The 21,375-nt window shown below is 43.2% G+C and overlaps 1 protein-coding gene across 4 annotated transcripts in view; it reads left to right on the top strand.

Annotated features, from left to right (window-relative positions):
- The window catches only part of AMOTL1 (angiomotin like 1), a 192,029-nt gene extending 172,481 nt beyond the window's left edge, over positions 1-19,548 (top strand). For all 4 annotated transcript variants that reach the window (XM_073582968.1, XM_073582967.1, XM_073582969.1 and 1 more), the window contains 9 exons: positions 199-343; positions 2,346-2,435; positions 11,442-11,587; positions 12,806-12,955; positions 15,528-15,718; positions 16,948-17,073; positions 17,193-17,431; positions 18,583-18,864; positions 18,965-19,548. In XM_073582968.1, the coding sequence (XP_073439069.1) occupies positions 199-343; positions 2,346-2,435; positions 11,442-11,587; positions 12,806-12,955; positions 15,528-15,718; positions 16,948-17,073; positions 17,193-17,431; positions 18,583-18,864; positions 18,965-19,074 (1,479 nt within the window). In that variant the 3' untranslated portion in view covers positions 19,075-19,548. The remainder of the gene's footprint in view (positions 1-198; positions 344-2,345; positions 2,436-11,441; positions 11,588-12,805; positions 12,956-15,527; positions 15,719-16,947; positions 17,074-17,192; positions 17,432-18,582; positions 18,865-18,964) is intronic.
- The last annotated feature ends 1,827 nt before the right edge of the window (positions 19,549-21,375 follow it).

Below are 21,375 nucleotides of genomic sequence, written 5' to 3'. Positions count from 1 at the left end.
CTAGGAACCCTGTAACATTTGCATTATTAGTGAGGTTTTTTTCACAGTAGTTTCTCTTCTCTCTTGGTCTCTTGCTGAATGACGGAGTATTAATTACCTGGACTTCCGGCACAGTGGTTCATTGTACAGCATCATCTCACGGACATCTTCATTTTTCTTATTTACTTATTTCTTTTTTTTTTTTTTTTTTTAACCTAGTTTGAATCCGAAATCCAGAAGATTTCCGAAGCTTACGAGAGTCTGGTGAAATCATCCTCGAAGAGGGAGGCGTTGGATAAGGCTATGAAAAATAAGCTGGAGGGTGAAATCCGGAGGTTGCACGACTTCAACCGTGATCTGAGAGGTAAAGAGGTCCTGATCTGCCGCTCCATCCTGATGTCATAACAGTCGGAACGCTCAGGTCTGGCGTTATTTCATCATTACCCCGTGTTCTGTTATTCTTCTGCATGACAACATTGTTCCAGATCTTTACCTCTTGGTTCTGACCCGGCAACTTGATCAGTTCCTGCCAGTCTGTTCCACCGGCCAGCAGTCACTCCATGGACTCAACCCAAGGCCCCTGCATAAGTCCAGATTCCTGTACAGGACTTAAAGAATGAAGGCCAGGTGGCTAGCACAAAGCTTGTCCTCTGAAGCCCTATTTATTGGGTGCACTGTACGACCCAGAACTGACTCATAGACCTTTTTTCCACTGAACACCACCTACAAGAAGCCAGTTTGCTTTTGGTGCAGCTTCCTGACACCCACCTGGTGCTGCACGATACTATTAGCGCCCATCTGCTCTCTCTGTCCAGCAAAATCGAAGAGTACCATCCTCTATCAGAAAAGATGAACGATGAGCGAGACCGTCCATGATGCAAAATAAACGGCAACTCCCCATCATGGGCATCGGAAAAAGTATCAGTATTTTGCTCATTAATAAAACAATATGAAGAGCACCTCCCTGCTATTAACACAACATTACACTTCCCATTATAGTCTGTAGGTTAATGTACCGCATCTTATCAGTCGCCATTATAGTCATTCATAGCTGTGATCTTTCCTGTAAGCAATGCTGCATCCCTTCAATCTAAAGAATTGCAGTATCCCATTTAAAGGGTACGATCTCTTCGATCCTCACCAGACTCCTTTTTTTTTTTCTTTTTTTATATTTCCATAGCCAATAGCAGAAAATTCTAGGCTGCAATGGAGCAAAGAGTGCGCTGTGCAGAAAAAAGAAAAATAAGGTGGAATTTCAATGAGGGTTCCAGCAGCCAAGGTCTTTTCAGTCAGGTCCTTCCAAACGTTCCTCCTCGCTCAACATATTCAAAGATGGACGGAGCTTGATGACCAATAGATTTTACCATAGTCTGTCGGGAGATGTTTGTGCTGTATGGTTCTGATGTAAACTGCATTCTATAGAGAGGTTGTGATGCTATTATGGATTTGTATAATGAGAAATTGTGATCTCTAAATGGAACTTGTCAGTCGATTCATGCTGTCTAAACTATGGAGAGCATAAATCAAAGCGTGACTGCACATTTACCGGTATATAGTTTGATAAGGTGTTATCTGAGGATGCTCTGGTGGTTTGACGTGCTCGAAAAATATGTTCAAGTCCTCGCAGCTGCATGTCTAGTAGCTGTTCGACAGCCGCAACACATGCAGGGATTGTCTGATAGGCTCTGGTGGCTGTTCGGATTTCCTATTTGTTAGAAAATCCCTGCATGTATTGCGTCTGTCGAACAGCTACTAGACATACAACTGCGAGGACGTAAACCTATTTTTCGAACATGTCGAAGACACTTGTTTAGCACCCGAGCATGCTCAGATAACACATTATCCCAGAACGTTCACTCATCACTAGTCCCCAGCTCTTCAAACTATATAACTGTGCAGTCAAGCTTTGATTCATGCTCTCCATAGTTTAGACAGCATGAATCGACTGACAAGTTCCCTTTGGGATTCCAATTTCTCATTACAAATCCATAATAGCATCACAACTTTTCAACAAAGCATTCTCAAATAACCCCTTGTCTGAGCACATTCACTCATCGCTATCGGGACTATAGGCAGAGATTATACTAGTTCGGGGCCGCCCCAGTCAGCTTTTCCTAGGTGATTTACAGATCTCTCCATTGTGTGTACTTGGAGACCTGTCAGTAAACTACAGCAATGCAAAGAAGCTAAAAAGTGCGCTGAAAAAATGGTAAACTCCCTTTAAAACAAGCCCCGTACCCCACACCTATGTTCCATCCTCAATAACAAGTTGAGCGCAGAGCGGAGGTCCTCTCATTAGTCCATCGGGTCAGGGAATACTCTTTCCAGCTCCTAATCTTTCGTTCTTGTTTCCTGTCTTTGTGCAGATCGGCTTGAGACCGCGAACAGGCAGCTGGCCAACAGAGAGTATAATGGACACGAGGACGCATCGGAAGAGGGGCACTACGCCTTGAAAAGTGAGTGCTGGCATTTCAGATGTTCCGATAAAGCAGCTGAAACTTTACTTTCTCCTAAACCCGCCGGGACTGCAGAGGAAGCTGCACAATGCATTGGAAAATTGATGACTCGTCTTAGTTCTTTTATTATTTTTCCTAAAGTGCTGGCTTTGCAGGGTTTGTAGTGTGCAGCAGGCAGGAGCGTAGCCAGCGGGGGTGCAGAGGTAACCAACACACCGGGTACTGTGCCAGAGAGCGCCCAAAGGCCCTTCTAAGTCCACACACCTGCTCTGACATTAGCTCCATAGATGTCAAAATTCATTTGTAACTTTAGAGGGGTTGTCTCATCAGAAACCCTTGTGTCGGCCATTCAGAAGATTAGTAAGACATGGACAGCTGAAGTCCATCAGATCAGCAGCTCCTATCTCTGGCTCATAAAGGAACACTCCTTTTTTTTCTGGTTTATTTGCCATAACAGGTTGTCCCCTTTCAGAAAAGCTTTGCCCCTGGCGGAAGTTTCTTGTAAATAACAAAAAACGTGCCTTACTTCCCCTCCCCAGGTCAAGTGCTGAGTCTCTGGTGCTGTTCCCGGTGTCTGGTATTGGCTGCAGCGGCTCCGAGGAGGCATTCTGTTTACATGGGTAGTTTCACTGAGATCAGTGATTGGCTGGTGACATGACATCAGCGCCACCGCCAATAATAAACACCAGGAGAAGCGGCGGAGACTCAACGCTGGACCAGGAGACGGTGAGTAAAGCTCAGGTTGTTGTTTTTGTTTTTTTATAACAAACTACAGCTGGGGATGAAGATTCTCTGAAAGGGGACAACCCCTTTAATAAGGCTTATGGACAGGATTTGGGTGGCCTTTTTGTGTTTCGGGGCAAAAATTCTGTATTGATTAATATCTAGTGTACCTACCTCATGGCCTGGGCTCTGATTTTCTAACATGCAGCATGAAATCTCCTAAATTGGTGATAAAGGTTATTATTTTTCAATGCCTGCAGCCACCACTAGGGGGAGCTCAGGACCTTACTGCATACATTAGCTTCTGAGGTCCCCCTAGTGGTCACTGCAGGAATACAGAAATCAGAGCTCTGTATCCAAAAAATGCAACCACTTTTTTTTTACTCCCTTTCACTACAATATAACGTTGTTATATTCAGTACATCCTGCAGTCGCAGTGTCGCTTTAACCTCATGGCACAATGAACTCTCATATAAAGCCATTTATTTCACACCATGCAACACGAATCTCCACTTGTTCCCAGACGCCTCTTATCTTCAAAAGCATTCCCCGCTAGGCATGCTGTGATTATCTGAAGCCCGAAATGGAGTTGAATATCAATCCCGAGCTCTTGTATAGAAATCCACTGTACTGCGGAGACCTGCCACTCTCAATCACGGCGCGGCAGGATCAGCCATCTGATAGTCACCATTGGGAGTTGTCGCTGCGCTAAACGTTTCGAAGAAACCGCGCAGGGAAATAAGACAAAGGTGACGGGGGGATGTGTAGGATAAGTTTGAGTATTTCATAATGACATTGACAAGACACTACCGAATGTGACGTTATAAGATGACGGTCTTATTACCCATCCAGCCACAATTCTTATAAATGCAGTTCACCTATCTTCCCGTTACGTACCTGCCACCAACTGTCCAAAATCTTCTGGGACTCTCCCCAGTTTTTAGACACATACCGGACAAAATTGGGTTGTCCCAGCTCTGAACTGGGGCAGAGTTTATGTAAACCCCACTCAAAAACGGGAGTACCAAGCTGTCCCATGGGTGTTAGAGAGGTTCAGGGCATTCTGTATCTGGTTGGTGGACAGGACATAAATATTCCTAATTCCCATAAACTTTAAATAAATCAGTAGCATAGGAAAAATCTGCTTCTGTGTCCACTAATGAGCTACATCTTCCACTCCTCCCTCGTCAACTCACCATCTTCTCTGGGGAAAAAAAAAAAATCTCGAATGCATCTTAGGCAAAGTAAGATGGACTGCCTCTTACTATACTCTTTAAAAAGGTAAAGGGGGCAGAGAGTTAAAGATGATTATGCTGCAGCTTCCAGCAACCGTGTTAGCTCACTCCAGAGCTGGATTCACAGCCACGCAGCTCAATACCAATGTATATTATCCTCGATATTGCTGCATACATATCATGTTCTACATAGAAAGAAGAGCGGGAATTCCACATGTCTGTACCTGCTGTGTTTTGAAGACATCATAGCAGCTAGTTTATATCCAATAGCTCGCAGGAAATGAACATTTAGTGATAGAGGCTGCAGAGGGGGGAAAACTAGTCATACAATGGCCAGAAATAGTGTACACTCACAGGATAACTGAACATGACTGCTATAAATTATGGGAAGTATGAAGTAAAATGTACTCTGCCTCCCTAACCTGCTCTTTTTATATAGTCATGTGCCTTAGTTAAAATTTGACCCTGCAGCTATTTTTCATCAGTGCCAATTACATTTCCAGATTTTTGTTGACTCTGTCCCAACTTTTTTTTAAAGATGCGTCACTGGCATCAATTTCTGAGTGTGTTAATTTTTTCAAATGAAATGGAAAAAAACGTCCCACGTTCACCTTCTGATCTGTGGGGTTTTTTTTTTTAGTAAATAAAATATGGCATTAACAGATTTCCAAATCATTCCATTCTTGTTTTCTTTTCATTTTACACAGCGTCCCAACTTTTTTTTTAAAATTGCTCACTTTTTATCAGCTCTCTGGTCTGATTGAGCATACAGAGTAAAGTTCTATAGAAAATTGTGAACTCTAATAGCAGCCATCCAGTTCACACTTTCCCGGAATTCTGTCCTGTTCAGCCAAGACAATTTTTACTTTCCAACAAAATGAATTGGCAGATTGAATATTGTGTGGATGAATGTAGGTCACACGATCCTGAAGAGCGAATGGAGTCATGAAGGACATGTGACTGCTCAGCTGATGGCGGCATTACATGAACAAGCTCTGCCTTGTTCCTCTGTAGGAAGAGGCCCCTGACTCATATCTGAAGAGCAGAATCTTTTAAGGACAATTATCATGGAAACAGCTGGAAGAAATGGCTGTGACCAAGTCAGAGAGAAGGCTTCACAACTAGGGATGAGTGAACCTTAACTGGAAAGTTCAGGGTTCGTAGTGGACACCTAACAGTCCAAGCCCCAAGTCATGCAGCAGTCTGTTGTGATTTTTTATTGCTCCTTTTGCTTGGGTTCCGTGGCCCTTCCACCTGCCCCTGCCCCGGAAGCAGAAGACATGATGCTCATCCACTTGTTAGATTGACTGATGAGTACATGGGAGGGCTAGTGCACACGGTCAGTGGACCACCGCCGCACAAGTCAGTTGATGACAGAACTCAGTTGCAAACGGCAACGTCTTGCAGTGTCAGACTGGCAAGGAGAGCAGGGTTGAGGAGTCGGTGGAAGATGATGCTGGGGATGATGAGGTCCTAGACCCAACATGGAGCGAAGGCCATCCTTGTGACGTGCGCAGTTCGGAGGAAGAAGTGGCTACGCTGCCACAAGAGCACTGTTTGTTTGTCAAACGCAGTGAACCTGAACATCCACGGGTTCGCTCATCTCTATTCACAACTACTAAATACCTAAACTTTCGTTTAAAGGGCTTATTTTCCTATCCAAATTTATCACTTTCTGTCACTTTCTGGAGGAAACATAATGGGAATCTGTTGGTAGGTATTTGCTATGTAATCTGAGAGCAGTTTGATGTAGGGGCTGAGACTCTGATTCCAGCGATGTGTCACTTACTAGGCTGCTTGTTGTAGCTTCAATAAAATCAGTGTTTTAACAGCAGGAGATTGTTACTAGAGGACTGACTAGGTGTCTCGTGCCATGTACTTCTCCTGCTCTATGTAACCCCACCCCTAGAACGGATTGGCAGCTTTCTGCCTATGCAGAGTGTACACAGAAAGTTGCTAATCAGTGGTGAGGGTGGGGTCATTCAGAGAACTGGCAGATCCATAGAGGATAATCTCATGCTGCTCTCAAATTGCACAGGAAAACTTGGTGACAGATTCCCTTATTCCATTATTTTAGCAGGACCAGTTGGCCATCTGAGGTGTATGGGAGCCTCCCAACTCTCCCCCGACAGATGATTTCAGGGGAGAAAAAGAATGGGCGATTGGAACTTCAATGGACAATCCTTTTGTTTTCAGGCGAGATAAGCCGCTGGTATAGCTTTGTGGCAGTGGCTTTCTCCTCTCTCTTCTTTTTGAAAATCCATTAACACTCAGCCTGATCGCTGGAGTACATGTGGGAGGTAGGAGAGATGGCTGCCAGCCAAGTAAACATTCTTCCAACCTCTATCTTATGTGTATGGCCAGCTTTAGTTATAAGATCTTCTTTGTATCATAAGCAGCGCCATTAGCATCCATAGGTCGCGTAAGATTCTGCATCTCAGCCTGATTCACTTCCATGAGGCCAGGCTGCAATCTCGGCACAGGCCACGATCCATGGACATGAGTGACACTCTTTCTGGTAGGGAACTCAGCCCAGGGTCCATTGAAGGAACATTGATTTACTTTTAAAGGCATATGGTATAGGAATACCATAAATAAATATGTGACCATATTTGTCAACTGTCCCGACACATATGGGAAGGCTCCCAGAAAAATGAGACCTTGACTCCTAAAATCCCCTGAAAACTCCTGAAACATCCAAAACATACCGAACTTCCTGAAGGTTTCTTTTGTTGAGGGAGCGTGAAAAAGATGTAAGGGTCATTATGCTTAAAGGGAATCAGTCAGCATGTTTTTGCTATGCGATCCAAGAACAGCATGATGTAGGAACAGAAACCCTGAAACCAGCAATGTATCTCTTACTAGGTTATTGTTTCAGTGTTTCATCTGCAGGAGATTATCACTACAGGACTAGGTGTGTCGTGCCTCCTGGTCCTCCTGCTCTGTGAATCCCCGCCCCCAGCGCTGATTGACAGCTTTCTGTCAATATATGGAGTGCACAGTAAGCTGCCAATCAGTGGTGTGGGCTGGGCTACAGAGCTCAGCATTCAGAGCACCGCTAGATCGGCAGCACAGAAAACTGTGATTGTATCAAAATGACAGCAAGCAGCCCAGTAAGTGACACATCGCTGGAAATAGGGCCTTAGCCCCTGCATCATGCATCTGCATCCACGAGTTCTCTATGGGGAGAGCGGCCTTTTTGAACTGAAAAAAAAGGATTGGAAGTTTGAATTCTAAATTTGGAGGCTTCCATTCAACATCAGATGGTCGTTTGACCAACTGTAAACGGGGGCCTTTAGGTGATGATGTCCAACTCTAATCATCCAATATGAGGTGTATTTATCCCCTTTCCCTTATTCTGGACCCATATCATCCTCATGGGCTAGACCCCCGGGCACAGCGCTGCCTTACAAACCTATATGTATGTGTTTTTTTCCTTCATTTATATGCCATCGGTAAGAAGAATAAAGGGGTCTGAAGAGCTTTTCATTATGGCCTTTATTAAGTTCTCGTCCAGTCACAATGGAGCCGCCTCCAGCGCAGTTAATTACTTCACATTTCACAGTGTTGACCGGACAGAACAGACCAGGAAACAATATGAAATGTCAGCACGTAATTAAACCTGACAAAACAGAGCTCGGGCAATAGAAGCGGCTTCTCTAATGTGCAGCCAAAATACTTCTGCCTTGTTTGCTTCATTTGAATATAGAGATCAAAGGCCCCGGCGGCCATTGTACTGCCGGGATGTGCACACTGCTATACGGCTGCGTCATGGGTATTGGGTGATCTCCCCCCCCCCAAATTGCACAGACTGGAGGAGAAATATCACTCCTCTCCTTTTCACGGCTCCAAATTTGTAATTTTACAGGTTGGTGCTAAACCCAAGAGTCTGAACACGATGCATGCAATGTCATGTGTACCATAGAGAGAGTTCACATTAATACAAATTGGGACAAAATAATTGTAAAGAAAACGCCAATTAAAGATATGTCATTGGTTACTGAATACTATTTGTTTGTATTCCTTTATGGCTTCTGCATCATAGCTGATATTTCCTTGACTTATGCAATATACATCTGACAGAGAAGTTACTTGGTGGTGAAAAAAAAATCATGAACCAGTTGGTGGAGAATAGCTGCAATGATACCGCCCACATGCAAAGAGAATGAAGGATTCCTGCTTTCCTGACTTTTTATGTATTATATATTCAGAAGCAGCATGGAGAACATTAGTCAGCAGTGTAGCTGTGAATCCAGTTCCAGGTTTGCTTGTTCTCTCACTGTGTTGAGTGTTATGAATGGGTCACCGAGGAGGAGAGCAGGTCCAGGCTAAGCCACAGAAAACCAGAGAGGTTGGTAACTAAGTGGATTGCAGACCCCTGATCCTATCCACACAACTAGCAGTAGCCGCAGAGCATACCTACGATGATCCTAGACGCCTCGGCACAGCCGGAGAGCTAACTAAGCCTAAAGCAAGAAAGGGGAATCTAAACTGCCCCAGAGCAGACCCCAAAGGAATAGATAGCCCCCAAACATATATTGTCGGTGAGACAAAATGAAAACACAAACGCAGGTAGGAGAATAGACTGAGCAAACGATGGGGCCCACACTGACTAGACAGGAAAGGAAAGACACTGTCTGCAATCACGCAAAAAAACCCTGCAAAAAAGGTCCAACACGTCGGATGCAAAAATACTGAAGTCGTACGACTTCGCCCACTATATCAGCACTCTGGCCTCTTTTTTTCTCTTTCAGAATATACCAATCTAATAAGGGACAAAAACAAACAGGCACAAGCAGTAACATATGGATGGTGATTCAGCACAGCCCCAGCCGGACAAAACCAGTTCAAATGTGAACAGAATAGCAAAAGAACACTTAGCTGAGCATGCAGGGACTGAGCTGGAAACTAAGACCTCAGGAGGCAGGAAAAAATCACCAGCAGGGATAGAGGGAGTCGGCTGTCTTAAATCCAGTCTTGAAACCCCAGATCTCCAATTGTCGTCCTCATTATCAGGTGGCAAGCCTCTGTTAATCAGATCAGCTCCATTACCTCCAGTAACCACCAGAGGGAGCTCAGAAAGAGAACTCGCAACCCCTCCGTCAACCTGACCAGCTCCACCACCTTCAGCAGTAACCAGAGGTAGGCCAGAAAGCAAATTCACAACAGTTGAGTACGCTTAGCTCCTCCTCCCTTTAGACTCTAATAGGCTGTTGTAATCTGACACATCAGTGAGCTGGCAGTCTGTCTTATTTGATGAAGATAAAGGGATTATCCAGGACTAATTAATTTTTTTACTACTGGCCTAAGAACAGGCAAATAGTTGTTAACTACCTTCGTTCTTGTGCCGGCCATTCAGCGGCTTTCGCTGACTTCACGTCGACAGCAGTGTCTTCTCTTCCGCTCTGCTCTGTTGACAGGTAGTGACTGCCAACTTCATGCTGATTGACAGCCTGCTCCCCGCTGCCTAACTGCAGGGGGTCGGCTGTCAATCAGCATGACGTCAGCAGTCACGCCCAGACAACAGAACAGCCTGAAAGAAGAAGAGCTGCTCTGTTGACATGGAGCAGCTGAATCGCCGGTGGGAGCCACTGGGTAGACCAGGAAGGAACCTTGGTAAACCTTACAGTGCCACCATAGCGGAAATAATAAAGTATTACATAGTTGCCTTTTAAAAGAAAATGGGCTGCATGTGTAAAGAGTGGACAATCCAGAGAAATCTGCTCCCTGCAGCTTTTATATGCTATGGCAAATAGATAAGAGTTGTGATCCCATTTGGAAAAGGATCCCCTATGGGTACATATTGGGTATGCTGTTGTGAGTTCATTCTCTGGTCCACCAGTAGTGAGTTCTCCTTCCAGACTCCCTCTGGTGGTAACAGGAGGTAGTGAGGCTGAATTAATACCACCTGATAATGAGGATGACGATTGGACCTCAGGAATCTTAGACTGGATTTAAGACAGCCGACGCCCTAAGTCAGTGCTGGTGATTGCTTCTGGCTTCTGAGGTCTTGGTTTTCAGCTCTGTTCCAGCCTTCTCAAAGCTAAGTGTTTTTGCTAATGTTCACACTTGATTTTGTTGGTCTATTCAGTTTTTTGTGTGTTCAGCCAGCCCCGGCTGGGGCAGTGCTGAATTTCCACTCTTATTTATGTGTATTTGCCAATTTGCTTTTTAGTCCCTTATTAGATTGGCCTCTTTTTTGCTCTGTCTCAGAATATTTCAGAGTGCTGATATAGTGGGAGAAGTCTAGTGACTTCAGGGTTAATTTTGTTATCAGAAGTGTTGGACATTATTTTTGTAGGGTTTTTGGCAGATTGCAGACAGTGTCTTTCCGTTCCTATTCTTTCTAGTTAGTTTGGGCCCCATCGTTTGCTCAGCCTATTTTCCTGCCTGTGTTTGTGTTTTCATCTTGTTTCACCGTCAATACATGTGTGGGGGCTGTCTATTCCTTTTTGGTCTGCTCTGGGGAAGTTAGTTTTCCCCTTTTCTTGCTTTAGGCTTATGTAGTCCTCCGGCAGTGACGAGACGTCTAGGTCATCATAGGAACGCTCCACTGCTACTGCCAGTTGTGTGGATAGGATCAGGGATCTGCAATCTGCATAGTTACCAACCTCTCTGGTTTTTTGGGACTTGACTTTTTGTTGTCCTCCTCGGTGACCCATTCATAACAGTATGCCACGCGAGGAGCATTACATGACCTATCTGTGCTGCCATATACCATGGGCCTATCCAGTTTCTCATCTGTTTTCATTAAGTGGATGAGATGTTAGCATTCAGTTTTAGTTTGTCACTTTTAGTTACGACTTTTCAATAATTTCTGACAGAACTGCATGGAGCCACATAGACGTCTGGCTGAGCGCAAGTTATTACTGACGTTCACCAGACAACGGCTAGAAGAACACATAGAGCCCTGTAGTCACCTACACATCTGCCGCTTTCCATGTTTTTAGTTTTTCTCCCTTATTCCGGTGCCAGAGGTAAGCTGGCACCCGGCCCAGATTCCATGAAGTATTCTGATAGAAACCGATCTGTTTCATCCATTCCCCAGACAAAGAACACTTGAAGGAGATGGAAGGGCTGCAGAGGGAGCTGGCATCACTGCGCGCGACCAACGAAGAGCAGAGGAGGCATATTGAAATCCTAGAGCAAGCGTTGAATAATGCCCAAGCCAAAGTGGTCAAATTCGAAGAAGAGGTGAGATCGGGGCACACAAGTCTCTTATTTTTAGTGAAGGGTAATGTGTCACATGTCATGGTCAGACTTCGAGAAAGGAAGGTGGACATCACAGTGTTACTGGTGGAGTTGCCTGGGGATGGAATCAAGAGTTTGAATTTTTCACCTTACAACACCCCCCCGACACCGGATTAAGGTCTTTATTCAGGAAATCCCAAGGTTGCATTTCCCTGACTAGTCTCCAACATCAACCGCCAATGGATTTCAGACACCAAGCAGAATTGGTACACAGATAAGATACAGCTCAGGACAGGTGGCCAAGGAAGGCCAATTAACAAACATCAACTGGTGCTTGTCTGAACACACCATACAGTTGACCTATCTGTCGGATAGGTTATTAATTTGAGATTGATGGGAGGTCCGGCATTCACCCTCTTTTTTTGCATCATACACATGTTTCAGGGTGTTGCCCCTCCGTACTGCAAAGCAAAATATCTGATTTGGCTGTATGAGAGGCCTCTGACTGCGGTTTAAAGGGCAATGTATACAGCTAATCTCTTGCTTTGCACTGGGGAGGCGCAACACCTTGAAACACGTGTCTGCAACTAGAGATTCTGGTTTGGCTTTTATCCCAAGTCATGTGACAAGGCTCGTTAAAGGGTCGATATTGACTTTTAGGATTTCTACTTCTAATAGGTGGCACTAGAGTTTATGTCCTCTTCCCCTCTATAGAGAAAATTTACATATTTAATTTGCCAGTGGAACATTTCATGGCCCATAACACCAACATGTCACTCTCCACCAAGACAGACGTTATCTCTTGGGCATCTTTAGATATTTTTTTCTATCTTTATCTCGCATCTTGGTTGGCTCACTGTAGACCATTTTTTTGTGCTCAAATTTTGACGCAATGCGAAATCATTTAAGCCAGCCTCTTTTCTCTGACACACACTTAATTTTAAACCACTCCCTTACCGCTAAGACACACCCTTTCACTGTAAGCCACTCCTTCTTGTCTAGTGAGGTGCAAAAAGTGAGTAAAACAGAGAACAAATGTGGTGCAAGTCATGTACGCCAGTTAGGCAGAATTTCATAGTTGAGTAAATGTGACCTAGCGTCTTCCAGTGGCCCAGAAATCCTGCCATACTACCGGGAGGTAACCGTTCACAAAAAGTTTCTGTGCAGTTGATGTTGTTGTGTTGTGAATGATCTGATGAACACTTTTCTTCTATTACTTAGCTGCGTAAGAAGCAGGTCTATGTTGAGGAGGTGGAGAAGCTTCAGCAGGCTCTGACCCAGCTCCAGGCAGCGGGAGAGAAGAGAGAACAGCTGGAGCGGCGGCTGCGTAACAAACTGGAGAAAGAGCTGGAGTGTCTGAGGATGCAACAGGTAACCGCAGCGTCTGCGGAGTGTCACCTCCCAGTGACATTGCAGCAAAGCGGAAGATTATTTTCTCAAAAAAGACAAAGCTTCTTGTATCAAGCAATGGCGAAGAAAGCGCCATACTAATGAGTATGCAAATCAGACGTCAGTGCGGGAAAAGAAAAGTTAACCCTTAGTGTGTAGACACTATGACGAGTGTATTAGAGGACCGCGTTACTAATCATCCTTAAACAATAGTATTATTATTGAAATTGCTGCATTTATAAGCCGGTGTGGTTTCATAACAACAGCAGAGAATTTTCAGATTGCCCAGCAGGAGGCGCCGCGTCAGTGCTGTTTATGGAAGCCTGCATTCTGAGAATACACAACTGCCAGATGGTGTCACAAAGCACCGCGACATAACGTGCTCTCTGCAGACACTGAACCAGCAGGGAGTGCAAACTTTTCAATATTATGAGAAGATTTAATGCTGTAACTACGGTACATGTTGAAAAGTTGATATTCTATGATTTTACATACACAGTAAGTGACCATCATTGTGGTCCCCAGCTCCATATATTGGAAATTTTTTACTCCAGTCTGAGACTGAAATGAGTTAGAAAATGTGTTCTGCAGCGCTTTACATACATTATCGGCAGTGTCCCCGATGAGGCTCACAATCTAGATTCCCTATCAGTATGTCTTTTGAATGTGGGAGGAAACCCACGCAAACACTGGGAGAAGATACAAACTCCTTGTAGATTTTGACTTTGGTGGGATTTGAACCCAGGACCCCAGGGCTGCAAGGCTTTCCTTTAAGAGTAAAGGAGCGCTAAACCAGGCGGGGAAGGCAAAAAGAAGGCGACAGGTCGGGTGAATATGACAAATGTAATCACTTATCAGTCCTAGGGTAAATACGTGCCACTTTCTGACTTTAGAGATTGTAAGTATCTCCGCAAAACTGCAAACTTGGCCCTTTTTTTTTTTTTTTTTTTTTTTTTTATAAATGATGAGTGGAAAAAAAAAGTCTCAAATTATAGTGTCAATATGGTGTTTGTGACTTTTCTACCCTATGAGATGGGTGGAAAGCTCTTGATAAAGTCCCCCTATAAAAAAGGGATTGTACTAAGTTTGAAACGTACCTCGTGCTCTTAGCATCAGTGATAACCTTCTTATCCATGGGCCATCAATGATCCCGAAATATAGCTGAGCATTGTACTCACTGTCCCAAAGGCCATGAATGGAACGGAGATGCACATGCTCGACTGCCATGCCATTAAGACGAGGCACTGCAGAGTCTTGTTTACAGGATCAGAAGGGGTCCTAGTGTTGGGGTCTCCATCATTCAGACATTTATCGCCTATCCTAGCTGTACTATAAAGCACTAACCGGGACCAGTGACCACTCTGATCCTTGGGTTCTCACTAGTCGCACAACAGGCTTTCCTGGTGTTTCCGCTCGGGGGCTGCTGTCAGGTTGGAGACGTAACAGATGATCTCTATTATAAATGTATCCCCCCGAGGGCCGACAGCAGCGGGTCTGTGCAGTAAATGGAAGTCATGTGGAATCGGTATTTCATTTGCTTAGATGAAGCGCACACAAGGCTTCTCTCGGTTAGTCAGAAATTAGGCTAATTAGTATAAATGTGACAGTATAATTTGCTCTCACACTTTGAAGAACTTTTGAAATGAGACGATTCATGCGAAATGCTTTCCAATCTTACAGAGAGAGGTTGGGGTGAAGGAGTCCTGCGTGCCTTCTTGATCTAAAATAATTTAATTAAATCTGTCTTTTCTGCATAAAATTACATTAGTTTTTTTTTATCAGTAGCCATCTGACTTTTTTTAATTAAAAGTGATGGAATTAGATTTTACAAGGTTTTTCAGGATTATCCAGGATTATCAATCAATGGCCTATTTTTAGAGTAGGCAATCATTGGATGATCGGTGGGATTTCAATGACAGGAAGTGATCCCAATGATTGCCAGACTGAGCGCAGCTGTCACGGTGTCGGGGGACTGCCACATAGCCATAGAGGTGCTTTACTTTCATTCTCTAATTTTGGACCCCCACAATCATACTTTGATGCACTATCCCATGGAAAGGTCATCGATGGAACATCCTGGAATAGCCTTATATTATTTTTGTAGTTGTCCGACATTTTTATGTTACCGGTATTTCAATTTTATTGCATGGAGGTCTTTAGAAAACACAACAGTTATGTGATGTGATTGATTCCTTGTAGCGGTGTAGATGACCACATGGTGTACCTTCTTGTCATGACTTAATTAATAGTAGCGGATCTAATGGTTTTATCATAAATTAAACAATTTTTTTCACCTGTTATGAGGATATTTAAAGAAACACTCTAGAAAAAGAACAAAAAAACTGTGAAACGCATAGTGCAGAACCTCAGGGGATGGAGCCAAGATCACATCGTGCTCCGCCCCCACAGGTCCTGGCAGAACACACTTTTATCTGTTCCTTGAAATATTGTTATACTTCTCTGTTAGTCTCCCTGATCAGATTCATCAGTATGGATTTACGTGATTGAAAAACCAATTCCATTCACAGGTAATAATTTGTTTATCTTCCTATAGAGACAAGCAAACCATCAGGCATCTAATAATTCAGATTACAGTGCTTCTGCGCTCATGGACTTGTTAAGGAAGAAGGAAGAGACCATTTTGGCTCTGGAAGCAGATACGACCAAATGGGAACAGAAATACCTAGAGGAAAGTGCAAAAAGGCATTTTACCATGGATGCTACCACTACGGCCATAGCCCAAGCGTAAGTGCTCAACTTCTTTGTTCAATCTCATTTTTGTTTTAAATAGGTTTCCCAGGAACAGAAAAATTAATATATAAATAAAAGAAAGGTCATCATGAATAAATTAACAAATGTCTTTAATTAGTAATTGATACTTATTTTGTCTATGAAGTTAATCTCTATTCTACAGTGACAGAATCCTGTCCTAGAATGTTAATAATACAAGTGCATGTGAGCATGTGCAGTAAGAAGCTCCGTTGCTGTGACCTGGTGATAACCTATACCACATACTGTCAAGCAACTCCAGGTCACAGCAGCTTCTCAACAGTCAGAAAGACGTGATGGAAAGCAGTGTGAGCAGCCTCAGCACTCCTGATATCTCCAGTATTGGATTAGATAGGGTGGACAGCAGTGTGAGCAGCCTCTCCTTACCTCAGCACTCCTGATATCTCCAGTATTAGATTAGATAGATAGGGGTGGACAGCAATGGATAGATGGGATGGACAGCAGTGTGAACAGCCGCCTCTTACCTCATCACCCCTAGTATCTCCAGTAATAGATTAGATAGGGTTGACAGCAGTTATAGAAACCTCTTCTTACCTCAGCACCCCTGGTATCTCCAGTATTAGATCAGATACACAGGGTGGACAGCAGTGTGAGCAGCCTCTTCTTACCTCAGCACCTCTGGTATCTTCAGTAATAGATTAGATAGACAGGGTGGACAGCAGTGTGAGCAGCCTCTTCTTACCTCAGCACCCCTGATATCTCTAGTATGGGATCAAATACACAGGGTGGACAGGAGTGTAAACTGCCGCCTCTTACCTCAGCACCTTGGGTATCTCTAGTATTAGATCAGAAAGACAAGGTGGACAGCAGTGTGAGCAACCTCTTTCTTACCTCAGCTCCCCAGGTATCTCTAGTATTATTTCAGATAAACATGGTGTACAGCATTGTGAGCCGCCTCTTCAGTCTTCAGGAGCGCACCACCACCCTGCAAACAGGAAGCAATGGGCTGGCAGCAGTGCGCATCTGAAGATACAACTTGAGAAAAGCTGTACTGCCAGGAAATTTCCCATGTAGTGCTGCACCTGATGGTGAATTGGAAACTTCTGTCACTTAAAAGGAATTTATCCTTTAGTTGTAAGGTATGATCTATTCACAGAAGAGGTGATAACTTGCTTATTTCCAGGAGTGCCCTGTATAAATGGGATGTTTCCTGAATCTGATGTATGCTGGTTTTGTCATGATAGAGAACTGACAATCATGAATCATTCGCGGAATGGAAGCCACACTGAAAACTCATTGGATCTACGAATGTGGCCTGAAGAGGAAGAGATTGTGCAGGCCAACCGAAAGTTCCAGGACATGGAACATACGTAAGTTTTATTACATCTTAATGAGGTCTTCCACTTTGGTTTACATTGCTAATCAGGGTGCTACTCTGTAATACCAAACTTGTTTCTAGAATTACTATTATTATCATTTGTTCCATCAGAATAAAGAATCTTCATGCCAAAATCATAGAGCAAGACGCCATGATAAAGGTTCTCCATCAACGTTCCAGAAAAGATCAGAGCAAGAACGACAACTCCAGCTTACGCCCTGCACTCTCTGTGCCATCTATAGCAGCGGTGGCTGCTGTTACCTCTGGGTCTCACTCACGGCAGACGTCTCTGACCACTAATCAGGTGGCAGAGGAGAAGAAGGATGAAAAGATTCGTAAAGGAAGTTTAGGTGAGAATTTTTTAAAAAATTGATTTTTTTTAATTTTGAAAAAATCTTCTAAAAATTTTGATTTCTGGGTCATTGGAAGTGGAGTTTACTGCGGATCCTTTTTTATTTTTATTGAGAGCAGAGATTGATAATTACCTGGGAGTGTTTTGGAAACACGTATGAGGATATGGTAATTGTCATGGGCAGGAAGGCCTATGTTAATAAATAATACATATATACGACTGGGAGTAACCTTCTAAGCGGTTATGTTTTAGGCAATTTTCACATTTGCTTCATGGCTTTCATTCACAACAGAAGCCACAACACTTGAGTCGGATACATAGGATGATGGATCATCAAAATGGCATCTAATGGATTCCATTGAATTATCACGTGGTCTCCTGAAGTTCCCTTTGAGGTTCTTTTCTTTAATACATCTTGGAATAATGAAATAATAATAATAAGTTCCACAATTGGATGTGTTATAAAAATGGTTTCTGTGCTGAGATAATCTTAGAAATGTGCCCCTGCTATGTACTGTGTAATGGCTGTGTCTGACCATGCAGAGCTGCTCCAGTTCGTGGTTGGCACATACCAAAGCTCCTGGCCGGTAAGGAAGCATAAGTCACTTACAATAATTGAGTACACAGACATGACATAGCTGGGGCTAACACATTATCCTCCCTGTTTTATCATAGGAATGAGTGTTTTTGCCGCGTCACTAGTGCTGTGCGCTCATCATAAATCAAGTCTGTGACATACAAGCTCAGCTGCCACCAGAACTCCTACTTCACTTCACTAATATGATATATTATGAGCTCAGAGAGCTGGAGATGTGTCAGAAACACTTAACCTGTGATTATACAGACAGGGAAATGTGTTTCCTTAGAAAGCAGCAGCTAGGAGTTCCTGCTGTATCATGTTTGTATACTCAATTATCAGAAATGACTTATGCTTTCTCCCCTGCTCAGAAGTTGTGGATTGTGCCGCCCATGAACTGGAGCAGCTCTGCATGGTCGGACACAGCAAGTTAGATAGTACTGTATATAGCGGGGTCATATTTATAGGATTTTTTTTTTAGTATATCCATGTGCGGCACTAATAATTATCAGAAGAACTTTTAATTAAAATGTTCATGAGACAACCCTTTAAAGGTTTTGTGTTCTTTCTAGGACTTCTTCAAAATAAAGATGGCAAAGACAATCATGAAAGTCCTTCACCTTCCTTAGCACTTCCACCACCTTCATTTATGTTGCCACCACCTCTTTCAAGTCAACCTACCGTAACTGTGTCACATGCCAAAACCGGGAGTAAAGACAACAGCACCCAGACAGACAAAAGCCATGACCTCTTCTGGCCAAGCTGCTCTTCATTACCGGGTCGGGGACGGATAAATTTAACCCCATCCAGTAGTCCTCTTCTACGTCACCCCAACACCAACAAGGAGAAGTCAGGTATGTCTTTTGTCTTCTCCATTTTTATGGTTGATGTTAAAAAGCCTACACAACATACCACTAATTACCGTCAATCTTAATGGTTTTCCTTGTTTTACAGAACATTCCCCTGTCCTTGGCAAGACTCTAGAACCGAAACTTAGAGCTAGTACTCCAAACCACAAGAACGACCATTCGGAGACCGACAACACAATGGAAGTGCTTATTTGAAGACTTGTTTAGACTTGGAATTGCTTCCCGTGGCTTCTTAGCCAGACAGACTGAAAACATTTTAAGACATTGCTGAGAATATTTTAGACAACTGAGAAAAAGAAATCAACACCTTTGACTCCTCCAGATTATTTTTCCAGCTGGATAACTTTGGATAACTGTAAACTTTTCTTGGTACTCTCTGACTGAGTAGATAATGACTCTCCCACCATGAAGATAGTCGTATGGTATTTTATATTCTTCCCTAGCACCAAGTGAAACGTTTTCAGTTTCCAATAAGTTGCCATAATCTGGAATTCTTAAAGTTTCTGGCTATGATGCAATTTTTCCATGTGTTTCATGGTAGGTCACGTTATTTATAATATGCACATATTGTACTTTTTTTCTATTCCTAATTTATATTGTATAGATGGATACAATAATAGTAGAAAAGCAAAACATACAATAAAGACTGAAACATGGTGCACAATCAAATCCACTAGAAGACAGCACAATTACACAACCATGCTGATTCTGGCCATGAGGGATGTGGCGTTTCTTTTGTTAGGATATTGCTACTTGGAAGGTAATGATAGGGTGGCTCTACCTGCATGCTTTCAAAATGAATTTCTAGTAATAAAATTCGTCAGCAGGTTTTTGCTATGTAATCTAGCAGCAGCACAATGTAGGGGCAGAGATTCTGATTCCCACGACGTATCACCTAGTTAACTGGGCGCAGGAGTTGTGATAGAATCACTCTGTCACAGATCTAAAAGTGATGTAATGTATGTGACACCGCCAGCAGAACAGTGTGGACAGCTCTGGAGTAGAATGCAGGATGTAACTCAGGATCAGTACAGGATCAGTAATGTATGTACACAGTGACTGAACCAGCAGAATAGTGAGTGCAGCTCTGGGGTATAATACAGGAGGTAACTCAGGATCAGTACTGCAATGTATGTACACAGTGACTGCACCAGCAGAATAGTGAGTGCAGCTCTGGAGTATAATACAGGAGGTAACTCAGGATCAGTACTGCAATGTATGTACACAGTGACTGCACCAGCAGAATAGTGAGTGCAGCTCTGGGGTATAATACAGGAGGTAACTCAGGATCAGTAATGTATGTACACAGTGACTGCACCAGCAGAATAGTGAGTGCAGCTCTGGGGTATAATACAGGAGGTAACTCAGGATCAGTAATGTATGTACACAGTGACTGCACCAGCAGAATAGTGAGTACAGCTCTGGGGTATAATACAGGAGGTAACTCAGGATCAGTAATGTACTATATGTACATAGTGACTGCACCAGCAGAATAGTGAGTGCAGCTCTGGCGTATAGTACAGGAGGTAACTCAGGATCAGTACAGGATCAGTAATGTATGTACATAGTGTCTGCACCAGCAGAATAGTGAGTGCAGCTCTGGGGTATAATACAGGATGTAACAGGTTGTGCTACTGTGTAAAATGTAAAGAAAACAAGAATGCAATGGCTTGTAAATCTCTCACCATATTGTGTTCAAAACAGAACATAGGTCACAGATCAGAAGGTGAATGTCAGACTTTTCTACATTTCATTTGAAAGATGTAATTCTTTTAGAAATTGGTGGCAGCAACAAAACTCAAATAAGTTGTTCCCGGGCCGAGTCCAAAATTGTGGAGCAGCAGCTTTTATTTTCAGAACAGTATGAAAACATCAGGGAAGTTGGATGGTCCCTTTCCTCATGAGTCCTCAGGACACGGCATCTGTGGTTTCCATAAAGAATTTCCATTTCGATTCATCCGACCACAGAACAGTTTTCCATTTTGCCTCAGTTGACTTTAACTTGTTTATTTTGTTGATTTTTGGATTGAGTGCTGAACTGTGTTCACAGGCACTAACTTCTGGAAATATTCCTGAGTCCATGCTGTGACTTGAACAATCGAATGATGACTGCTTTTAATGCGGTGCCACCTTAGGGTCTGCAGATCAAGAACCTCCAGTACTGACCATCGGCCTTGTCTCTTGTGCGCATGGATGTCTCTAGAATCTCTGAATCTTTGGATGATATTATGTACAGTAGATGGTGGGATATTCACAGTCTTTGCAAGTTTACGTTGGGTAACATTTTTCTGAAATTGTTTCACAATTTTTCAACATGGATGTTTACAGGTTGATGACCTCTGACCATGTTTGCTTCTGAGAGACTCTGCCTCTCTAAGATACACAGTCATGTGACTTACTTTTCCAACCTTTTATTAATGCTGTCCCAACTTTTTTGAGATTTTTTGCTGCCATCAATTTCTAAATTAGTTAATTTTTCTCAAATAAAACGATAAA

Source organism: Dendrobates tinctorius, unplaced genomic scaffold (assembly GCF_039654945.1).
Source record: "Dendrobates tinctorius isolate UK_male_01 unplaced genomic scaffold, ASM3965494v1 ptg000075l, whole genome shotgun sequence".
NCBI classification, from domain to species: Eukaryota; Metazoa; Chordata; class Amphibia; order Anura; family Dendrobatidae; genus Dendrobates; species Dendrobates tinctorius.
The sequence above is the reverse complement of the archived record's forward strand: the minus strand, read 5'-3'. Positions and strand labels throughout refer to the sequence as shown.